Source organism: Pseudophryne corroboree, chromosome 10 (genome assembly GCF_028390025.1).
Source record: "Pseudophryne corroboree isolate aPseCor3 chromosome 10, aPseCor3.hap2, whole genome shotgun sequence".
NCBI classification, from domain to species: Eukaryota; Metazoa; Chordata; class Amphibia; order Anura; family Myobatrachidae; genus Pseudophryne; species Pseudophryne corroboree.
This window is the reverse complement of record NC_086453.1, coordinates 159,778,982-159,800,243: the sequence shown is the minus strand read 5'-3', so window position 1 is coordinate 159,800,243 and position 21,262 is coordinate 159,778,982. Positions and strand designations below refer to the sequence as shown.

At 44.0% G+C, this 21,262-nt stretch overlaps 1 protein-coding gene across 3 annotated transcripts in view; it reads left to right on the top strand.

The window, feature by feature from the left end:
- SLC17A7 (solute carrier family 17 member 7) overlaps nt 1–21,262 on the top strand; it is a 366,305-nt gene that overhangs the window by 76,971 nt on the left and 268,072 nt on the right. For 2 of the 3 annotated variants that reach the window (XM_063942897.1, XM_063942898.1), the window contains exon 2: nt 11,202–11,454. In XM_063942897.1, the coding sequence (XP_063798967.1) occupies nt 11,202–11,454 (253 nt within the window). Of the gene's footprint in view, nt 1–1,695; nt 1,793–11,201; nt 11,455–21,262 lie in introns of those variants that run through there. The other variant, XM_063942899.1, reaches the window with a different exon arrangement.

The following is a 21,262-nucleotide window of genomic DNA, read 5'->3' as shown; positions in this document are numbered from 1 at the left end:
CACCTCTTTTTTCTTTAATTTTTCTTTGCGTCATGTGCTGTTTGGGGAGGGTTTTTTGGAAGGGACATCCTGCGTGACACTGCAGTGCCACTCCTAGATGGGCCCGGTGTTTGTGTCGGCCACTAGGGTCGCTTATCTTACTCACACAGCTACCTCATTGCGCCTCTTTTTTTCTTTGCGTCATGTGCTGTTTGGGGAGGGTTTTTTGGAAGGGACATCCTGCGTGACACTGCAGTGCCACTCCTAGATGGGCCCGGTGTTTGTGTCGGCCACTAGGGTCGCTTATCTTACTCACACAGTCAGCTACCTCATTGCGCCTCTTTTTTTCTTTGCGTCATGTGCTGTTTGGGGAGGGTTTTTTGGAAGGGACATCCTGCGTGACACTGCAGTGCCACTCCTAGATGGGCCCGGTGTTTGTGTCGGCCACTAGGGTCGCTTATCTTACTCACACAGTCAGCTACCTCATTGCGCCTCTTTTTTTCTTTGCGTCATGTGCTGTTTGGGGAGGGTTTTTTGGAAGGGACATCCTGCGTGACACTGCAGTGCCACTCCTAGATGGGCCCGGTGTTTGTGTCGGCCACTAGGGTCGCTTATCTTACTCACACAGTCAGCTACCTCATTGCGCCTCTTTTTTTCTTTGCGTCATGTGCTGTTTGGGGAGGGTTTTTTGGAAGGGACATCCTGCGTGACACTGCAGTGCCACTCCTAGATGGGCCCGATGTTTGTGTCGGCCACTAGGGTCGCCCAGCTTAGTCATCCAGCGACCTAGGTGCAAATTTTAGGACTAAAAATAATATTGTGAGGTGTGAGGTATTCAGAATAGACTGAAAATGAGTGTAAATTATGGTTTTTGAGGTTAATAATACTTCGGGATCAAAATGACCCCCAAATTCTATGATTTAAGCTGTTTTTTAGTGTTTTTTAAAAAAAAACACCCGAATCCAAAACACACCCGAATCCGACAAAAAAAATTCGGTGAGGTTTTGCCAAAACGCGTTCGAACCCAAAACACGGCCGCGGAACCGAACCCAAAACCAAAACACAAAACCCGAAAAATTTCCGGCGCTCATCTCTAGCAAAAAGGGGTCTTCTTTTCGAGATTCAGCGCAGTCTGTGATGAAAGTAAATATTCATAGGAAAAAAAATGCTTTATTTCAGTGAAGCAATTGTTTAATCTAAAAACGACTAATTTATTTATTTATCAATTTATTTTGTAATATATTTTTTTAGACGTTTTTTAAATTTGTCTATAGACTCTAGTCTGGGATTCCAGTTCCAGTGTGCACGGTTAAATCAGCAAGCTGAATCATGCATGTGCTGATATACCAAAATTGGGACCTTTAAATCAGTAAAATTATTTTTACCACTCCCATTAGTATTTGATTAGTAATCTGCAGCAATAACTGATTTTCTGTCTCCACAATAGTAAAACTGTGTTATCTCTGCATTATAATAAACAGGCCCATATGGGATTTACAGATTTATGGTTTTATATACTGTATGTATGGAATATTTGGATATATATTCTGGTAGTATGAGGGTAAATTACAATACTGACACACGTATTCTGTGTGGAGCAGGAGGGATCCACCCACACAGGAAAGATAAGGCAGGTGCAAGAACATCTAATTACTGCAGTGGAGAATCAGACAGGAAGACTGCAGCTAGGACAGGCTGTGACCTGTATAAGCAGCCCTGTTGACACGAAGCCAGACAGAGCTCATTGTTCTCTTGAGCCACTGAGGGCCAGGCCTGAGCCCTAACCTGTAGGAGTCAGAGAAGGACATGTGTGGTAAGTCACTAGTAGACGTGTGATTGCAGGTGTACGTGTCATACCTGTACCTACCCGCCGCTGTCTGTCTCAGCCTCCTGAAGAGCTCCAAATGTCACTCTTGTGTACGTTTCGGCAGAGAGATGAGGTCAACCCCCAGAGGACCTGCACAGCAAAAGTGGCAGACAGAATGTATGCAAAAGGATTTTTGTATTTATTTCTAGAGACTCTGAATACAGGCTAGAATGGGTGTGGTATTGAAAGTCGACAGTAACTAGGTCGACAATGTCTAGGTCGACCACTATTGGTCGACAGTAACTAGGTCGACAGGGTCTTTAGATCGACATGTTCTAGGTCGACAGGTCAAAAGGTTGACATGAGTTTTTAATGTTATTTTGGTGTTGTTTTCTTCGTAGAGTGACCGGGAACCCCGTATTGCAAACATTTCTTAACTCATACCAACACATGAATCACTAATGCCTACTTAACAGTTGTCAATTATTTCTACTTAGCAGTTTGCAATCATGTCTACATAAGCATGGAATTATATAGTCACATACATTCCTATACACTCTCAGTATGGTTTGGTTAAATTAAACTTAAATAGATGAATAGTCCAGAACACAATGTCTTCTTTGTGTCTGTTTTTACCCACTTTTGATCTATTACTGTTGTTCTAATTGTAAAGCGCAACGGAATATGCTATGCTATATAAGAAACTGTTAATAAATAAATAATTCTTTGTGTTCAACACCAGTCCATGTTATGTAATAAATTGTCCACCTGGTGACAGGTGACAACATAAGTCTCTGTATAGCTTAGCACTGAACATTCCTCAGGGTAATAAACATGGTAATAAATAGCTCTGCCCTAGGACTGGAAATGGAGTCAAACCATGTTCATAGGATAGGATGAATAAGGCAATAAGCTCTGTATTTCAATGGTATAGTTGCAACGCTGATATATGTATTACAGACGGGATCCGGTCTGAAGATCGACAATGTTTAGGTCGACATGGATGGAAGGTCGACAGGGTTTCTAGGTCGACAGGTCTAAAGGTCGACATGAGTTTTTCACATTTTTTTTTCTTTTTTTGAATTTTTTCATACTTAACGATCCACGTGGACTAAGATTGGAACGGTAAAGTGTGCCGAGCGAAGGCACCATGCCCGAAGCATGGCGAGTGAAGCGAGCCATGCGAGGGGACGCTGTGCACTAATTTGGGATCCCGGTCACTCTACGAAGAAAACGACACCAAAAATAATAATCCTCATGTCGACCTTTAGACCTGTCGACCTAGCACATGTCGACCTAGAAACCCTGTCGACCTTCCATCCATGTCGACCTAGTGACTGTCGACCTATAGTGGTCGACTTAAACATTGTCGACCTAGACACTGTCGATTTGATGAACCACACCCATTACAGACAATGTCTAGCACAGGCTGGTGAATGCATAGAAGAAATGGGTGTCTCTCACCAAATCAGTGAATCTATTAGGCTTCTCCTTCTTCAGGGCAATCTGGGATGACTTGGAGGATTCAATTCCACTGGAATGATTGGTCTGGCTGTGGCACCACAAGTCTCAGCCACCTCTTTAATGCAATTTGTCTCTCTGGATACTGTCTTTCCCATTTGTTGCTTGCCTTTCTTTTTGTCTCCTATATCAGACTTTCACACATCATGTAACTTTCTCTGCTGTCTGCTTCACATCTACCCATCATGGACTCTTTCTTTAGAGTTTTACGCTAATCGTTTGTTGCACACCTCCCGCTTCACTTTCCTTGTTTTCCTTCACCCAGCTCCTATCTTGAGGGGTAATTTAGTTGCTGGTGAGGACACAAATGGGGAGGGGGGGGGTTGTTAACCCATGCAGCTTGATATCCATCAGGTCTGTCACAACTGAGGGTTTAGGCTGACGAGAGGAAGCCTCAGTTGTAGGGGCTGAGATGAAATTAAACCTGGGAGGTTTAATCAGACCCCTGGACATGTAAGTGCAGAATGATTACCCGAAGGTGTGACCATGACAACCAGTTTAAAATTCAAAATAAAAGTTTATTAACAGACTCCGTGTGATAACAAGCAGTATTCAAGTTTAGCAAAGACAGTGGCAAATAACACAGTTCCTGGAATACATAACCATAGAAGGTTTCTCAGAGCACTGGAAGGTTTAGAACAGATGTAAAAGTCCTTTGATGGAATCACCTTACCAGGCCTGGTTGTAGTTGTAGAAATAGCCGAGGAACATGCCAGTAGTTGTAGCAGGTGAATCTGTAACTTGAGTATGCTGCTGTATCAGCTGGATGGAACCAGCCAGGTGGTAAGACACGGAGTGGATGCTGAGTGGAATCAGCCAGGTGATGAAATGCAAAGTGGATGCTGAATGGAATCAGCCAGGTACTAAAGTCACGGAGTGGATGCTGGATGGAACCAGCCAGGTGATAAAACACAGAGTGAATGATGTGAGATGCTAGGGAGCGTAGAAACAGAATAGCTGAAAGATGATTACCTGTGGTAGTGGATACTGCTGGTAAGATAGGATCCGTTGGATCAGCACCGGTGTTTGGTAGAAGCTGGAATCAGTTGAAAGCTGGCTGCTTGGAAGCAGATAATAGATAGCTGGAAACTAGACAGCCACGGAAGGCTGTAGAGTCAGGCTGCACTGCAAGATGGAAAGCAGGTGCGGGTCTCTTTGTGGATGCTGGAGACAGGAACTGGAACCTGGAAAAACAAGCCACAGGAGAGAGAGACTGGAACAAGGTATGACATTCAAAGCACTGACATCTATCTGGCCCAGACACAGGATACTTATACCTGCTGCTATGCAGGCATTGGCTGGGCAATTATGCAGATTCCAGAGACGGTGGATTGGAGGAATTGGAGCATGTGATCAAATCCAACATGGCTGCACCCATGCTGGAACCTGGAGGGAAAACTGGTTAGAAATGAAATGTGCAAACATAATGATAATGGCGGCGCCGGCCGCGGAGGACAGGAGACGCCAGATGACAGTTATATGCTGAGACACTTGGAGGGCAGCAGAGGCCGCGGCAGGCATGATACATGATTCTGAGAACCTGCAGCAATAACACAGTAACGGCGGCGGAGGCCGCGGAAGACGGGAGACGCCATGTTGGATTCAAACATGGCGCCGCTGTGGTAGTGTCTCAGAATGACAGGAGGGATGTGCAGAGTGTTGACACAGATGAGATCCGGATTTGGAACGCTGGGCCAGTCTCAGAAGACACCTAAACGGCAGGTAATGGCGTCCAGATACCCGGATCGTGACAAGGTCAGCAAGGTCTTTCCTGGGATGCCACACATGAAAGTCTGGTACTGAGCTACACTTTTTTGAAAAGAAACCAGGTGGTAAGCCTTAAGTTTGAGTAGGCTGGAGCCTGTGTTATGCCTGCAGGAAGCAAAAATGTGTATACACGGTGAGATAAATCTGTAAGATTGACTGTATAGTCAAAATCTTAAGGAAAGTTAGTGCACATCTAAAGGTGTTAGGCAGCTTGCGATACCGATATGATCCCGATGCGCACTCCCATGGGGACGGTATCACAAGGCTAGATAGACTGTGCAGGCAAGTCAATCTTGACTATCTACTGTACTATCTAGTACAAAGTATAGTCAAAATTGGCACTTAGTCAAAATCATACATAGACAAAATCGAAAGTACAGGTAGTCAAAATCTGTGCTATCTGGGCTCTGGGGGAGTTCAACTGTGTGTATGCACCTTGTGCATGGAGACTTTCCATTTGAGAATCTTTCTGTTTGAAGAGTAGCTGCCCATGGTTAGTCAGGGATGAAGAATTGAGTCAGTGCTCTAAATGGAGGCTAGGCATTTATTTTCTGTTCACTTGTGTTGTTCCATTTATGCTGAAAGTAAAGCACCATTCAATTAATTTACATAAAAATCTGTGTTGGATTCTGTTTGAGCACCTACATACTGTACAAATTCATCCCTCTACTGAGCTAATTACCCCATGTCATCACAAAATGTATATTACCTTATTTTAATTTCAATATTTTTTAGCCTCACCATTCAGCAAACTATTTTAACCACTATTATAGTTTAGAAATACCATTTAAAGAAAAAAATAATATAAATGATTACATTATTAGAGAAACAGGGACAGCTCAGTGAAGGATTAGATAAATCAGCACTAATTATAGAAGACATCACAAAATAAATTGGTAGGTGCTTTAATCCTGTACCTTTTAATCCACTTTATAAATAGGTTATTCAAGTGATAATTTTTTTTCTCAGATTTTCAGGTTCTTTTTCTCAGCTATAATGTGGAAGTGAAAGATTTCACAGCTGTTAATTAGCCATTTTTAAACTTTAAATATAGCAATAAAAAAGCCAGTTAACAGATGATCAGAGAACCATTTTGTTTCCTAGAGTTACTGATTCACAAAATGGCTCCTGGAGTTTTTACATTTTCCTACACATATTACTAAGCAAAGTTTCTTTATTATATTTCTGTAATTTATAAGATAACAGCTTGCAGAAGGTAAGATATACCACTATTAAGTCCTCCTGTCCTATATATTCCCATTACACAGTTAATAAGCTTTCCTCCAAATATCCATGAATGGAAATCACTGACAAATTAGGTCATGACTCTGAACCACCCAGACTGTCTATTTACAGGTACAATAGATTACTTCTTTTCACTAATTCATTTTGACTATGGAAAATAGAGCTATAGTGGGAATAAATATACATTCTTGATTAATACAGCTATCAAAATACTTTATTTATATAATTTGAGCACCATTTGTTGTGTGTATTCATTAAATTGTAAATCTGAATTTAAAAGAGACAAAAGTCCACCAGTTGAAAATATGTGTCATCTATTGCCAACACTGATGGCATAGTGAACCGGCACCAGAGCTCACTTTAATCGATTGTTGTTCAGAGGTCTAACTACTGCTAATGCTGACAGCATATTTGAACCTCTCTTGCTATTGTACAGGTACTCCTATCCTTTATCTGTACTCTCTCATCAGCAAGCCGGATCACATGTTAGATACAAGCAAACTGCAAAGAAGAAGTACACTCACACTTTTTTTCAAACCAGCAGACCACCCACTGCTCCTGACTCTCTTCTCCACCTCCTCTGTTTATACATGATGGTGACAAAGTAGAAGACAGTGGAACAGAGGTTACCAGACTTAACTTTACTATACCTGTTTGTTGCAAATCTTTGATCTGTCTATTCACTGCTGTAATATACATATATTCACCTGTAGTGAATTGTAGCCAGTATAAAAGTATCACTACCAGACATACTGACACATATCTAGTATTCATATTTATACGCACTTTGATTTTTTTTAAATGTGTACAAGCAATAATGATGTGGATATATCTGTGTTTTACTTATATGTTAATTTGTGGTTCATACTCGTATTTAATCCCATTCCATAATGATTGCCTAAACACCACTGGCTAATTGGATGTTTAACTTCTACTGGATGTGTAACTTCTGCCAAAGTTATATGTCTTGCATAGTTTGACCTGGAGGACACATTAATGTGACACAGTATGAACAGCAGGCACTGTAATGTGGCATAATATGAACTGGGGACATTTATGTCATAATCTGAATTGAGTTTGTAAACAAAATTAGGGCACTACTATGGGGCATAACATTTACTAAGGCACTTCTATGGTTCAGAAAATGAACTAGGACACTATCATGGGGCATAACATCAACAGCTGTTTCGTACAGGTGTCTCTCTAGAAGCATTGGGGTAGATGCTATAAGGCCCACAAATTTCTGGCTACGCCCCTGCTTCTACCATCTCTGAGGAAAACTGCAGTGATAAACCTGTTTAAACCTTATTTTCCAGATATATTTTCTCTTTATCTGTGTATATGTTCCTATATATTGATGTTCAATAATATTGATGCATAGCTGTCAGGCTGAGCTCAACAGATTTATTGAACTTCATTACCAGATGTAGACTAATATGTTAATTTGTGGTACATAATTGTACTTAATATAATGCTACAATGACTGCCTAGACAACAGTGGCGTATTGGATATTTAATTATGGTTATTTCTGAGAAAATCTGCAGTGATATACCTACTTGAACTTTCATTACCAGATATATTTTCTTTGTCTCTGTGCGTATGGTCCTATACATACTGTAAGTGTTATACATTAAACTCACTAAATGCATATTTTTATATTACCCTTTACATGTTACCTGTACTGAACAACTATATATATAACTTAACCACTAATTAATAATACATGGACAACAGTGACTGTGTTTACAATATTGGCAAATTTATTAATGACAAATAATACTTTTACACTTAAATTTTGAAATGGTGGCGGCACTAAAGATTAATGTTTAACCCTAAATTCCACAACCCACCCGTACAGGTGGTGTAACCATTTCCAATCCAGGACAATTGTTTTACAACATACTCCAATGCAAGGAGAGCACCACCACTAAGCCTAAAACTTGACAAACAAACTACTGTTCATTACCACCACACATACACTATCAAACCAAGCACTAACAGGGTGGGATGGTGGGAAATATTCTGCCTCACACCACTATTAACTACAAAAAACTCCTCCCCAGTTAACTACTATTGGCTGTTAAAAATTAAGCTGACTGCCTTTAAAGAGGAAACTACCAGCACATTATTAAAGGGGCAACACTCAAACTTCTCGTGGTTTAATGCCCCTATGCTTATACTGTCAGCCTTCGGTGAAACATATGGATGCATAAACATCAGGCTGTGCTCTAACATACTATTTTGACTTTTCTATGTATCTTTCTCTTTGTAAAAAGTAGTGAGTTTGAGCACTCCATATAAGTGGAATATATTAATTAGTGTGTGGTACTATAGCTATCCTTTAAATACTTTAACCTAGTAAATGTGACATGGTTCAGCAGGGATGGATTGGGTTGGAAAACCAAGCCAGGAAATTTCTGCTTTTTACAGATTATGCCCCACAGTAGTACCGCTTATACATGTTACACCACATTGGAGCCCCTTAGTCACAGTAGTGTACCTTAATTATGTTTAGTCATGCAGCATTGGTCCTTACACATTATGCCATACAGTAGTAGTGGCCCCTACACATGATGCCCACACAGTAGTAATGCTCCTTACACATTATGATTACACAGTAGTAGTGCCACAGTTATATGAATCAGCTCAGCATGGGGGGAGCATGGCCACTGGGGTGAGGGGGCATGGGGCCTGGCCCAGTGGAAACTGTCCCTGTGCCCTGGTAGCCCAATCCACTCCTGCCATTCACTAATTATTATTTCCCATCACCATTAGGTGTGATGTAACAACCAAGAGCTGACTGGCTGAAGCACCATTTAATATTTGTAATGAGTGATAACAAGGATATAACTCATTGTTAAATCAGCCCCTTTATGCTTAAAGCCGGACAATTTACAATTTCCTCATGATTAGTGGCGCCTTCAGTGGTTGGGCAGCAGTGCAGTCTAAAATTTAAATAGAGGAGCCACACCAACTTCCAATGAGTCACAGCCAGCGATGTTTGCCAGTGTTTGGAGTGGCAGTTGGTGTGACTCCCCTATTTGAATTTTAGACTGACCTGTAGCCTCACCACTTGAGCCGCCACTGCTCACGATCCATAAAAATTCTGAGATGTGTGATACGTAAGGGAAACTTATTTTTTTGTATTTTGACACACCCAACAATTTTTGATATCTATATTAAAAGTTAAGTTTTAAATAATTGCACAAAGGATAATAATATATTATCAGAGAGCGCTTGTAATCAAATATATCTAATTTATTACATATATACCACAATAAAATATAAAATAAACACATGTACACATAAAATATATAATTAAAAAATTCCTCCCTGCTGCAGCGGATTAAATTTAACCGGTTATTTAAATTATGTCCAGGTTAAAGTGCTTATTGTAATCTTATTCCTAGTAAAGAGTCCCGAACAATATACAGTCCTTTTTTGAGAACAATTGTGGATGCTTGCTGTTTAAATCCAGCTGTAAGCGTTTTTCACATACTCATAGAGCTCTCCATATATCAGATAGAAGCCGGCTTTCTACTCCCGTTAATTAATGCCGCTGAGCGGCCAGGTGCGTTGGATACTTATACTTTAGTATCTATTTTAACGGACTTTTTTCGTCCTACTCTCACTGCGCTAGATAGGGCCACATTTGCAAGATTGTCCACTTTACTCACAGCCAGGAGTGGATCCGTTGGACATCCGTGGACGGCCCCCGTTGTCAGACACAGCTACAGTCGAGAGAGGCACCTTCCTTGGTTACGGGATACCTGGAGAATCTCTAGCGACGGAAGGACCTCAGTATAGAATAAGCCCCAGTCCTTATACTGAGGTCCTTCCTACTACCAGCGGATTCCGGCTGAACAATATCCTTTGGTGCTACTATCCATGTATGGATGCTAACCGTCGCTAGAGATTCTCCAGGTATCCCGTAACCAAGGAAGGTGCCTCTCTCGACTGTAGCTGTGTCTGACAACGGGGGCCGTCCACGGATGTCCAACGGATCCACTCCTGGCTGTGAGTAAAGTGGACAATCTTGCAAATGTGGCCCTATCTAGCGCAGTGAGAGTAGGACGAAAAAAGTCCGTTAAAATAGATACTAAAGTATAAGTATCCAACGCACCTGGCCGCTCAGCGGCATTAATTAACGGGAGTAGAAAGCCGGCTTCTATCTGATATATGGAGATCTCTATGAGTATGTGAAAAACGCTTACAGCTGGATTTAAACAGCAAGCATCCACAATTGTTCTCAAAAAAGGACTGTATATTGTTTGGGACTCTTTACTAGGAATAAGATTACAATAAGCACTTTAACCTGGACATAATTTAAATAACCGGTTAAATTTAATCCGCTGCAGCAGGGAGGAATTTTTTAATTATATATTTTATGTGTACATGTGTTTATTTTATATTTTATTGTGGTATATATGTAATAAATTAGATATATTTGATTACAAGCGCTCTCTGATAATATATTATTATCCTTTGTGCTGTTTTGTGTGTGGACAGGTCAGTACTGTCCAGTTGAGAGCTGCTTATTTCAGCACATACGACCCCAAAAAAAAAAAAAAAATTGTAAAAAATTGTATGAGTTAGGTGTTAGTGACGCGCTGAAATATTTGTTTCTTTTGTTTTAAATAATTAATTAATCAATCATAAACTAGCAAAGAGATTTCTTTTCTCTTATTGCTTGGCTAGGATAAGATATATTTGGTTAACATAATTTTTTTTTCTCATTGTGACGAACATAAAGCGCACAAAAGATTACTCATGTCCTTGATCTTTGACATGTTTATTTCCAAATGTGAAATAAGCTTATTTGAGTGTTACAACCCTATAATATTATGTTTAATTTGATTGTTTTTTTTTATTCATTTACAGGATATTAGAAAAACGACAGACACATGGGGAAACGATCGAGCTGACTGAGGAAGGACGGCCTGTGACTGTAACCGAGAAACGCCAGCCAGTAGTAGATTGCACATGCTTTGGGTTGCCCCGTCGTTACATCATTGCTATCATGAGTGGACTGGGGTTCTGTATCTCTTTTGGCATCAGATGCAACCTGGGTGTGGCCATCGTCAGTATGGTGAACAATAACACAGTGTACAAAGGGAATAAGCTGGTTATGGAGGTAAGAAAGTTCATGGAATGCAGAATGGAATACTTTAAGAAAAATCTGCTGCTAATGAAACTATAGTATGTGGGCGAGATGTATCAAAGTTTCAAGAGAGAAGTTGTCAATAGCAACCAATCAGCATTCAGCATCTAAGTTCTCATTTTATAGCTGGTGCCATGTACGTAATCAATTAATGCTCTCTTGTGTGGAGTCATATCTGGCAAGTCTTCTAGAGACTGTCAGTTGTGAATAAAGTTGGTTCAAAACCGACCACTCTCACAGGCCTTATCAAATGTAATTTCCACCAACTGCGAATCTGCAATACCAAGGGCTTTGTAAGTAGAGACCGCTGTAATATGTAAACAGAATGTCTCTAACTGCATGTACTGTTCACAGCGCTGAAAAACAGGCTATTAGACAAATGTATCTTCACAAATGATTAGTATATTGTAGAGATGAGCGGGTTTCGGTTCCTTGAGAACCGAACTCGCCCAAACTTCACTAACCAAGCCCGGATCCAAGTCAGGCTCGGGTTTTCTCGCCTGACTCGGAAACCAGAACGAGGCAAAACGTCATCATCCCGCTGTCAGATTCTCGCGGGGTTTGGATTCCATATAAGGAGCCGCGCGTCGCCGCCATTTTCACTCCAGCATTGGAGAGTGTAGAGAGAGGATGTCTCCATCCTCAGTGTCCTCCATCAGTTCAGTGGTAGTGTCTTGTGCTGCATCAGTCCTGTCACAGTGGTTGTGTCCTCTGCTGCCATATGTCTAGTGCTGCTGTATAAATGTTACGTTCCTGGTGCTCGGAACAAGAGAGATGTTGCGTAGTGAGTCCAGAGCACCAGGACGTGACACTGAAATTAGGTGTGGTATGGAAATAGCCCCTAGCACCCTTCCTCCATTGTTTCACCCGTGTGGTCAGTTCACGCCTGCGTGACTATGGTTTCTTGGGCCCACGGCAGCTGCGTTTGAAGGGCGGATTATGTCTGCCCAACTCCGATGCCCCCAGGTCTTAGAGTGAGACAAGGCGTGAACCGAGACAGGATAATAACAAGGGGACCTCTAACTAAAGCAAACAGAAGGCTAGGGGCTACTAACAACTAGAGATGAGCGCCGGAAATTTTTCGGGTTTTGTGTTTTGGTTTTGGGTTCGGTTCCGCGGCCGTGTTTTGGGTTCGACCGCGTTTTGGCGAAACCTCACCGAATTTTTTTTGTCGGATTCGGGTGTGTTTTGGATTCGGGTGTTTTTTTAAAAAAACCCTAAAAAACAGCTTAAATCATAGAATTTGGGGGTAATTTTGATCCCAAAGTATTATTAACCTCAAAAAACATAATTTACACTCATTTTCAGCCTATTCTGAACACATCACACCTCACAATATTATTTTTAGTCCTAAAATTTGCACCGAGGTCGCTGTGTGAGTAAGATAAGCGACCCTAGTGGCCGACACAAACACCGGGCCCATCTAGGAGTGGCACTGCAGTGTCACGCAGGATGGCCCTTCCAAAAAACCCTCCCCAAACAGCACATGACGCAAAGAAAAAAAGAGGCGCAATGAGGTAGCTGACTGTGTGAGTAAGATTAGCGACCCTAGTGGCCGACACAAACACCGGGCACATCTAGGAGTGGCACTGCAGTGTCACGCAGGATGTCCCTTCCAAAAAACCCTCCCCAAACAGCACATGACGCAAAGAAAAAAAGAGGCGCAATGAGGTAGCTGTGTGAGTAAGATTAGCGACCCTAGTGGCCGACACAAACACCGGGCCCATCTAGGAGTGGCACTGCAGTGTCACGCAGGATGTCCCTTCCAAAAAACCCTCCCCAATCAGCACATGATGCAAAGAAAAAGAAAAGAAAAAAGAGGTGCAAGATGGAATTATCCTTGGGCCCTCCCACCCACCCTTATGTTGTATAAACAAAACAGGACATGCACACTTTAACCAACCCATCATTTCAGTGACAGGGTCTGCCACACGACTGTGACTGATATGACGGGTTGGTTTGGACCCCCCCCAAAAAAGAAGCAATTAATCTCTCCTTGCACAAACTGGCTCTACAGAGGCAAGATGTCCACCTCATCTTCACCCTCCGATATATCACCGTGTACATCCCCCTCCTCACAGATTATCAATTCGTCCCCACTGGAATCCACCATCTCAGCTCCCTGTGTACTTTGTGGAGGCAATTGCTGCTGGTCAATGTCTCCGCGGAGGAATTGATTATAATTCATTTTAATGAACATCATCTTCTCCACATTTTCTGGATGTAACCTCGTACGCCGATTGCTGACAAGGTGAGCGGCGGCACTAAACACTCTTTCGGAGTACACACTTGTGGGAGGGCAACTTAGGTAGAATAAAGCCAGTTTGTGCAAGGGCCTCCAAATTGCCTCTTTTTCCTGCCAGTATAAGTACGGACTGTGTGACGTGCCTACTTGGATGCGGTCACTCATATAATCCTCCACCATTCTATCAATGTTGAGAGAATCATATGCAGTGACAGTAGACGACATGTCCGTAATCGTTGTCAGGTCCTTCAGTCCGGACCAGATGTCAGCATCAGCAGTCGCTCCAGACTGCCCTGCATCACCGCCAGCGGGTGGGCTCGGAATTCTGAGCCTTTTCCTCGCACCCCCAGTTGCGGGAGAATGTGAAGGAGGAGATGTTGACAGGTCGCGTTCCGCTTGACTTGACAATTTTGTCACCAGCAGGTCTTTCAACCCCAGCAGACCTGTGTCTGCCGGAAAGAGAGATCCAAGGTAGGCTTTAAATCTAGGATCGAGCACGGTGGCCAAAATGTAGTGCTCTGATTTCAACAGATTGACCACCCGTGAATCCTTGTTAAGCGAATTAAGGGCTGCATCCACAAGTCCCACATGCCTAGCGGAATCGCTCCGTGTTAGCTCCTTCTTCAATGCCTCCAGCTTCTTCTGCAAAAGCCTGATGAGGGGAATGACCTGACTCAGGCTGGCAGTGTCTGAACTGACTTCACGTGTGGCAAGTTCAAAGGGCATCAGAACCTTGCACAACGTTGAAATCATTCTCCACTGCACTTGAGACAGGTGCATTCCATCTCCTATATCGTGCTCAATTGTATAGGCTTGAATGGCCTTTTGCTGCTCCTCCAACCTCTGAAGCATATAGAGGGTTGAATTCCACCTCGTTACCACTTCTTGCTTCAGATGATGGCAGGGCAGGTTCAGTAGTTTTTGGTGGTGCTCCAGTCTTCTGTACGTGGTGCCTGTACGCCGAAAGTGTCCCGCAATTTTTCTGGCCACCGACAGCATCTCTTGCACGCCCCTGTCGTTTTTTAAAAAATTCTGCACCACCAAATTCAAGGTATGTGCAAAACATGGGACGTGCTGGAATTTGCCCATATTTAATGCACACACAATATTGCTGGCGTTGTCCGATGCCACAAATCCACAGGAGAGTCCAATTGGGGTAAGCCATTCCGCGATGATCTTCCTCAGTTGCCGTAAGAGGTTTTCAGCTGTGTGCGTATTCTGGAAAGCGGTGATACAAAGCGTAGCCTGCCTAGGAAAGAGTTGGCATTTGCGAGATGCTGCTACTGGTGCCGCCGCTGCTGTTCTTGCGGCGGGAGTCCATACATCTACCCAGTGGGCTGTCACAGTCATATAGTCCTGACCCTGCCCTGCTCCACTTGTCCACATGTCCGTGGTTAAGTGGACATTGGGTACAACTGCATTTTTTAGGACACTGGTGAGTCTTTTTCTGACGTCCGTGTACATTCTCGGTATCGCCTGCCTAGAGAAGTGGAACCTAGATGGTATTTGGTAACGGGGGCACACTGCCTCAATAAATTGTCTAGTTCCCTGTGAACTAACGGCGGATACCGGACGCACGTCTAACACCAACATAGTTGTCAAGGACTCAGTTATCCGCTTTGCAGTAGGATGACTGCTGTGATATTTCATCTTCCTCGCAAAGGACTGTTGAACAGTCAATTGCTTACTGGAAGTAGTACAAGTGGGCTTACGACTTCCCCTCTGGGATGACCATCGACTCCCAGCGGCAACAACAGCAGCGCCAGCAGCAGTAGGCGTTACACGCAAGGATGCATCGGAGGAATCCCAGGCAGGAAAGGACTCGTCAGACTTGCCAGTGACATGGCCTGCAGGACTATTGGCATTCCTGGGGAAGGAGGAAATTGACACTGAGGGAGTTGGTGGGGTGGTTTGCGTGAGCTTGGTTACAAGAGGAAGGGATTTACTGGTCAGTGGACTGCTTCCGCTGTCACCCAAAGTTTTTGAACTTGTCACTGACTTATTATGAATGCGCTGCAGGTGACGTATAAGGGAGGATGTTCCGAGGTGGTTAACGTCCTTACCCCTACTTATTACAGCTTGACAAAGGGAACACACGGCTTGACACCTGTTGTCCGCATTTCTGGTGAAATACCTCCACACCGAAGAGCTGATTTTTTGGGTATTTTCACCTGGCATGTCAACGGCCATATTCCTCCCACGGACAACAGGTGTCTCCCCGGGTGCCTGACTTAAACAAACCACCTCACCATCAGAATCCTCCTGGTCAATTTCCTCCCCAGCGCCAGCAACACCCATATCCTCCTCATCCTGGTGTACTTCAACACTGACATCTTCAATCTGACTATCAGGAACTGGACTGCGGGTGCTCCTTCCAGCACTTGCAGGGGGCATGCAAATAGTGGAAGGCGCATGCTCTTCACGTCCAGTGTTGGGAAGGTCAGGCATCGCAAACGACACAATTGGACTCTCCTTGTGGATACTCGTAACAACTAGTATGACACTATGACGACGGTATAAAGAATGAAAAAAAAACCACGGTTAGGTGGTATATATTATAATAATAATACAATTATGGATGGACGGACTGCCTGCCGACTGCCGACACAGAGGTAGCCACAGCCGTGAACTACCGCACTGTACACTGGTTGATAAAGAGATAGTAGTATACTCGTAACAATTAGGATGACACTATGACGACGGTATAAAGAATGAAAAAAAAACCACGGTTAGGTGGTAGGTATATAATAATAAATAATACAATTCTGGTCGGACGGACTGCCTGCCGTGTGCCGACACAGAGGTAGCCACAGCCGTGAACTACCGCACTGTACACTGGTTGATAAAGAGATAGTAGTATACTCGTAACAATTAGGATGACACTATGACGGTATAAAGAATGAAAAAAAAACCACGGTTAGGTGGTAGGTATATAATAATAAATAATACAATTCTGGTCGGACGGACTGCCTGCCGTGTGCCGACACAGAGGTAGCCACAGCCGTGAACTACCGCACTGTACACTGGTTGATAAAGAGATAGTAGTATACTCGTAACAATTAGGATGACACTATGACGGTATAAAGAATGAAAAAAAAACCACGGTTAGGTGGTAGGTATATAATAATAAATAATACAATTCTGGTCGGACGGACTGCCTGCCGTGTGCCGACACAGAGGTAGCCACAGCCGTGAACTACCGCACTGTACACTGGTTGATAAAGAGATAGTAGTATACTCGTAACAATTAGGATGACACTATGACGGTATAAAGAATGAAAAAAAAACCACGGTTAGGTGGTAGGTATATAATAATAAATAATACAATTCTGGTCGGACGGACTGCCTGCCGTGTGCCGACACAGAGGTAGCCACAGCCGTGAACTACCGCACTGTACACTGGTTGATAAAGAGATAGTAGTATACTCGTAACAATTAGGATGACACTATGACGGTATAAAGAATGAAAAAAAAACCACGGTTAGGTGGTAGGTATATAATAATAAATAATACAATTCTGGTCGGACGGACTGCCTGCCGTGTGCCGACACAGAGGTAGCCACAGCCGTGAACTACCGCACTGTACACTGGTTGATAAAGAGATAGTAGTATACTCGTAACAATTAGGATGACACTATGACGGTATAAAGAATGAAAAAAAAACCACGGTTAGGTGGTAGGTATATAATAATAAATAATACAATTCTGGTCGGACGGACTGCCTGCCGTGTGCCGACACAGAGGTAGCCACAGCCGTGAACTACCGCACTGTACTGTGTCTGCTGCTAATATAGACTGGTTGATATTTAAAGAGATATTAGTAGTATACAACAATACTATACTGGTGGTCAGGCACTGGTCACCACTCCTGCAGCAAAAGTGTGCACTGTTAATTAATATAATTGTACTCCTGGCTCCTGCTAACAACCTGCAGTGCTCCCCAGTCTCCCCCACAATTAATTATAAGCTTTTAATTTATACATTGATGACTGTGCAGCACACTGGGCTGAGCTGAGTGCACACAGACTGAGTCACACTGTGTGACTGACTGTGCTGTGTATCGTTTTTTTTTTCAGGCAGAGAACGGATATAGCAGAGAGAAGTGAACGGATATATTATATTAAATAAAAGTTAACTAGCAACTGCACTGGTCACTGACTGTGGTAAACTAACTCTGTCTGCGACTCTGCACAATCTCTCTCTATCTAATCTATCTATCTCTATTCTAATGGAGAGGACGCCAGACACGTCCTCTCCCTATCAATCTCAATGCACGAGTGAAAATGGCGGTGACGCGCGGCTCCTTATATAGAATCCGAGTCTCGCGATAGAATCCGAGCCTCGCGAGAATCCGACAGCGTCATGATGACGTTCGGGCGCGCTCGGGTTAACCGAGCAAGGCGGGAAGATCCGAGTCGCTCGGACCCGTGGAAAAAAAAGTGAAGTTCGTGCGGGTTCGGATTCAAAGAAACCGAACCCGCTCATCTCTACTAACAACCCTAAAACTAATTATATGTGCGGCACGCCACCAAAGGAAAAGAACAACAAAAGATACCACTGTCCACACCCCACACGGCACCGTCGTGTACCGGGGAGGACAGTGAAAAGCGGAAACCTCCGCAAAAACACCAGTACAAAACAAATGCAAGGACTAAGCGGCCTAGGACGCAACACGCGGCAGAAGCCGCTACTCACAAAACCGGGAGAGAACCCCAATAAGCGAGAACCCCCAGATGACTGCAACAGGTTCAATTGGACTGGAAGGATTCCCAGGACCGGCTTCAGAACTCAGGAGCACAGGGAGCAGGATCGACCAGATACAGCAGACCAGGAACAAACTTTGCAAGGCAGGAACAGCATACAGGAAGCTATCACCGGCAAGGCTGCAGTGTGCTGGCGCCCATAAAAAGACCCTGCTGGCCAATGACAGGAGGGCCAGCAAGACCAGCCCCCAGACCCTAATTAATAGTTGCCGTGCAGCTGCCCTGCTGCACGAACAACTAATCAGTTTTATCTGGCAACGGGGAACGCGGTCCGCCACTGGCGTCCCCGTTGCCATGGACCCGGCGGCTGAGGACGCTCGGCGTCCTAGCGTTGCCAGGGACCCGGCGGCTACAGTACGCACGGCATCCTGGCGTTGCTAGGTGCCGGGCGGGCAGCGAGGGAGGTGCGGCGGCCGTGAGCGTCGCTCGGAAGCAGACCGAGCGGCGCCGCGGACCGCGGCACCTAACAGTACCCCCCCTTGAGGAGGGGTTAAAGAACTACTAAAGCCGGGTTTCTGAGGAAATTCCTGAAAGAATAATCTCTTAAATTTAGGGGCATGTAAATTGTTATCCAGGACCCAAGACCTTTCTTCCAGGCCATAGCCTTTCCAGTGAACCAAAAAATAAAGCTGGCCCCGAGAAACTTTGGAATCTAAAACCTTCTCCACCAGGAACTCTTGTTGCCCCTGAACATCCACCGGAGGTCTACCCTGGGAAGTCTTCCGAGGGAATCTCCTGGAAGAAATATATTGCTTCAGAAGGGAACAGTGAAAAGTATTGCCAATTTTGAGTGATTTAGGCAAGCGTAGCCGAAAAGCAACTGGATTGACCTTCTTTACGATAAGGAATGGTCCAATAAATTTGGGTCCCAATCTAGCTGAGGGTTGTCGGAGCTTGATGTTGCGGGTTGACAACCACACCTTATCTCCCACCTTAAAAGTGCATGGGCGTTGGAACCTATCTGAAATTTTTTTTTCTCGGAAGGCAGCCTTTTTAAGGGCAAGATGCACCTTTTTCCAAATCATTCTGAGACGGGAAGTTAAGGTCAACGAAGAGACTGGAAAATGAGGGTAAAAAGAATTGGCTCTAGGATGAAAGCCCAGGACCGAAAAGAATGGGGACTCCTTGGTGGAAGAATGACAAGAGTTATTATAGGCAAACTCGGCCAAAGGAAGAAATTCAGACCAATCATTCTGAAGTTTGGCCGAATATAGCCGTAAATACTGTTTTAATGACTGATTAACATGTTCAGTTTGTCCGTTAGACTGTGGATGGTACCCAGATGTTAAAGAGAGTTTCATATTTAATGAGGCACAAAAACGTTTCCAGAAACGGGCAATGAATTGTGGTCCCCGATCAGAGACAATATCCATGGTTAAACCATGGAGCCTGAAGACATGGCGGAGAAACAAAACTGCCAACCCTTGAGCGGAGGGTAATCGGGGAAGAGCAATGAAGTGGGCAATCTTACTAAAATGGTCTACTACCACCCAAATGACTCGGAACCCAGCTGAAAGAGGAAGGTCCACCACGAAATCCATGGATATATGTGACCATGGCCTGAGAGGAATGGCTAGAGGCATGAGTTGCCCGACCGGCAACGATCGAGATACCTTGTACTAAGCACAACCCTGACAGGAACGGACACATTCCCTCACATCTTTAGAAAGATTAGGCCACCACACTGAGCGAGAGATTAACTCCAAGTTCTTAGTGATACCCGGATGACCAGAAACCTTATTATCATGAAACTCAGCTAGAACAGTGCCTCTTAGAAATTCAGGGACGAAGAGACGATCTGCAGGAGTGACATTGGGAGCCTGCTGCTGAAGCTGGACTAGCTGTGTAAATAAATCCTGTGTGAGGCCAGCCCGGATGACAGACGATGGGACTATGGGGGTAGTAGCTGGGTGGTTATTGTGAACCGGAAGAAAACAACGAGACAGGGCATCGGCTTTCGTATTCTTGGAACCGGGCCTGAAGGTGATGATAAACCTAAAATGAGTAAAAAACAGCGCCCAACGTGCCTGTCGAGCATTAAGCCGTTTAGCTGACTCAATATACTGCAGGTTCTTGTGGTCAGTGAACACAGTAATGGTATGCCTTGCTCCTTCCAGCCAGTGCCTCCACTCCTCGAAAGCCCATTTAACTGCCAACAATTCTCGATTACCAACATCATAGTTGGATTCTGCGGAGGAGAATTTTCTGGACATGAAGGCACATGGGTGTAATTCCCGAGACTCCGGGTCTTCCTGAGAAAGGATAGCCCCCACCAGAGCCGGCCTTAGGCATAGGCAAACTAGGCAAATGACTAGGGCATTTGGTATGCTTCGGGGCACCAGCAGCTTCTGCTGATTAAAATGATATGCAGCATGCCTATATTCTGTGTGTGACTGCGGCTGTATCTGCATACGAAATGCTACGTTGCGGTGTATTCCTGGAAATCATTGTAATGTAGCATTTCGTATGCAGCTACAGCTGCAGTCACACACAGAATATAGGCATGCTACATATCATTTTAATCAGCAGATGGTAATGCAAATAATGTGATGCATTTTCATAAACAAAAGGCGCCCGACGTTAGCAGAGCTGCCAGCTGACTCATGCCAGGCATCTCCTGCAGAACTAGCGGCGGTGCTTCGGGGCACCAGCCAAAATCTTGCCTAGGGCATCATATTGGTTAGGGCCGGCTCTGGCCCCCACTATAAACTTCTGAGGCATCTACTTCGACAATAAAGGGGAGATCCGGGTTAGGGTGTCTGAGTACTGGAGC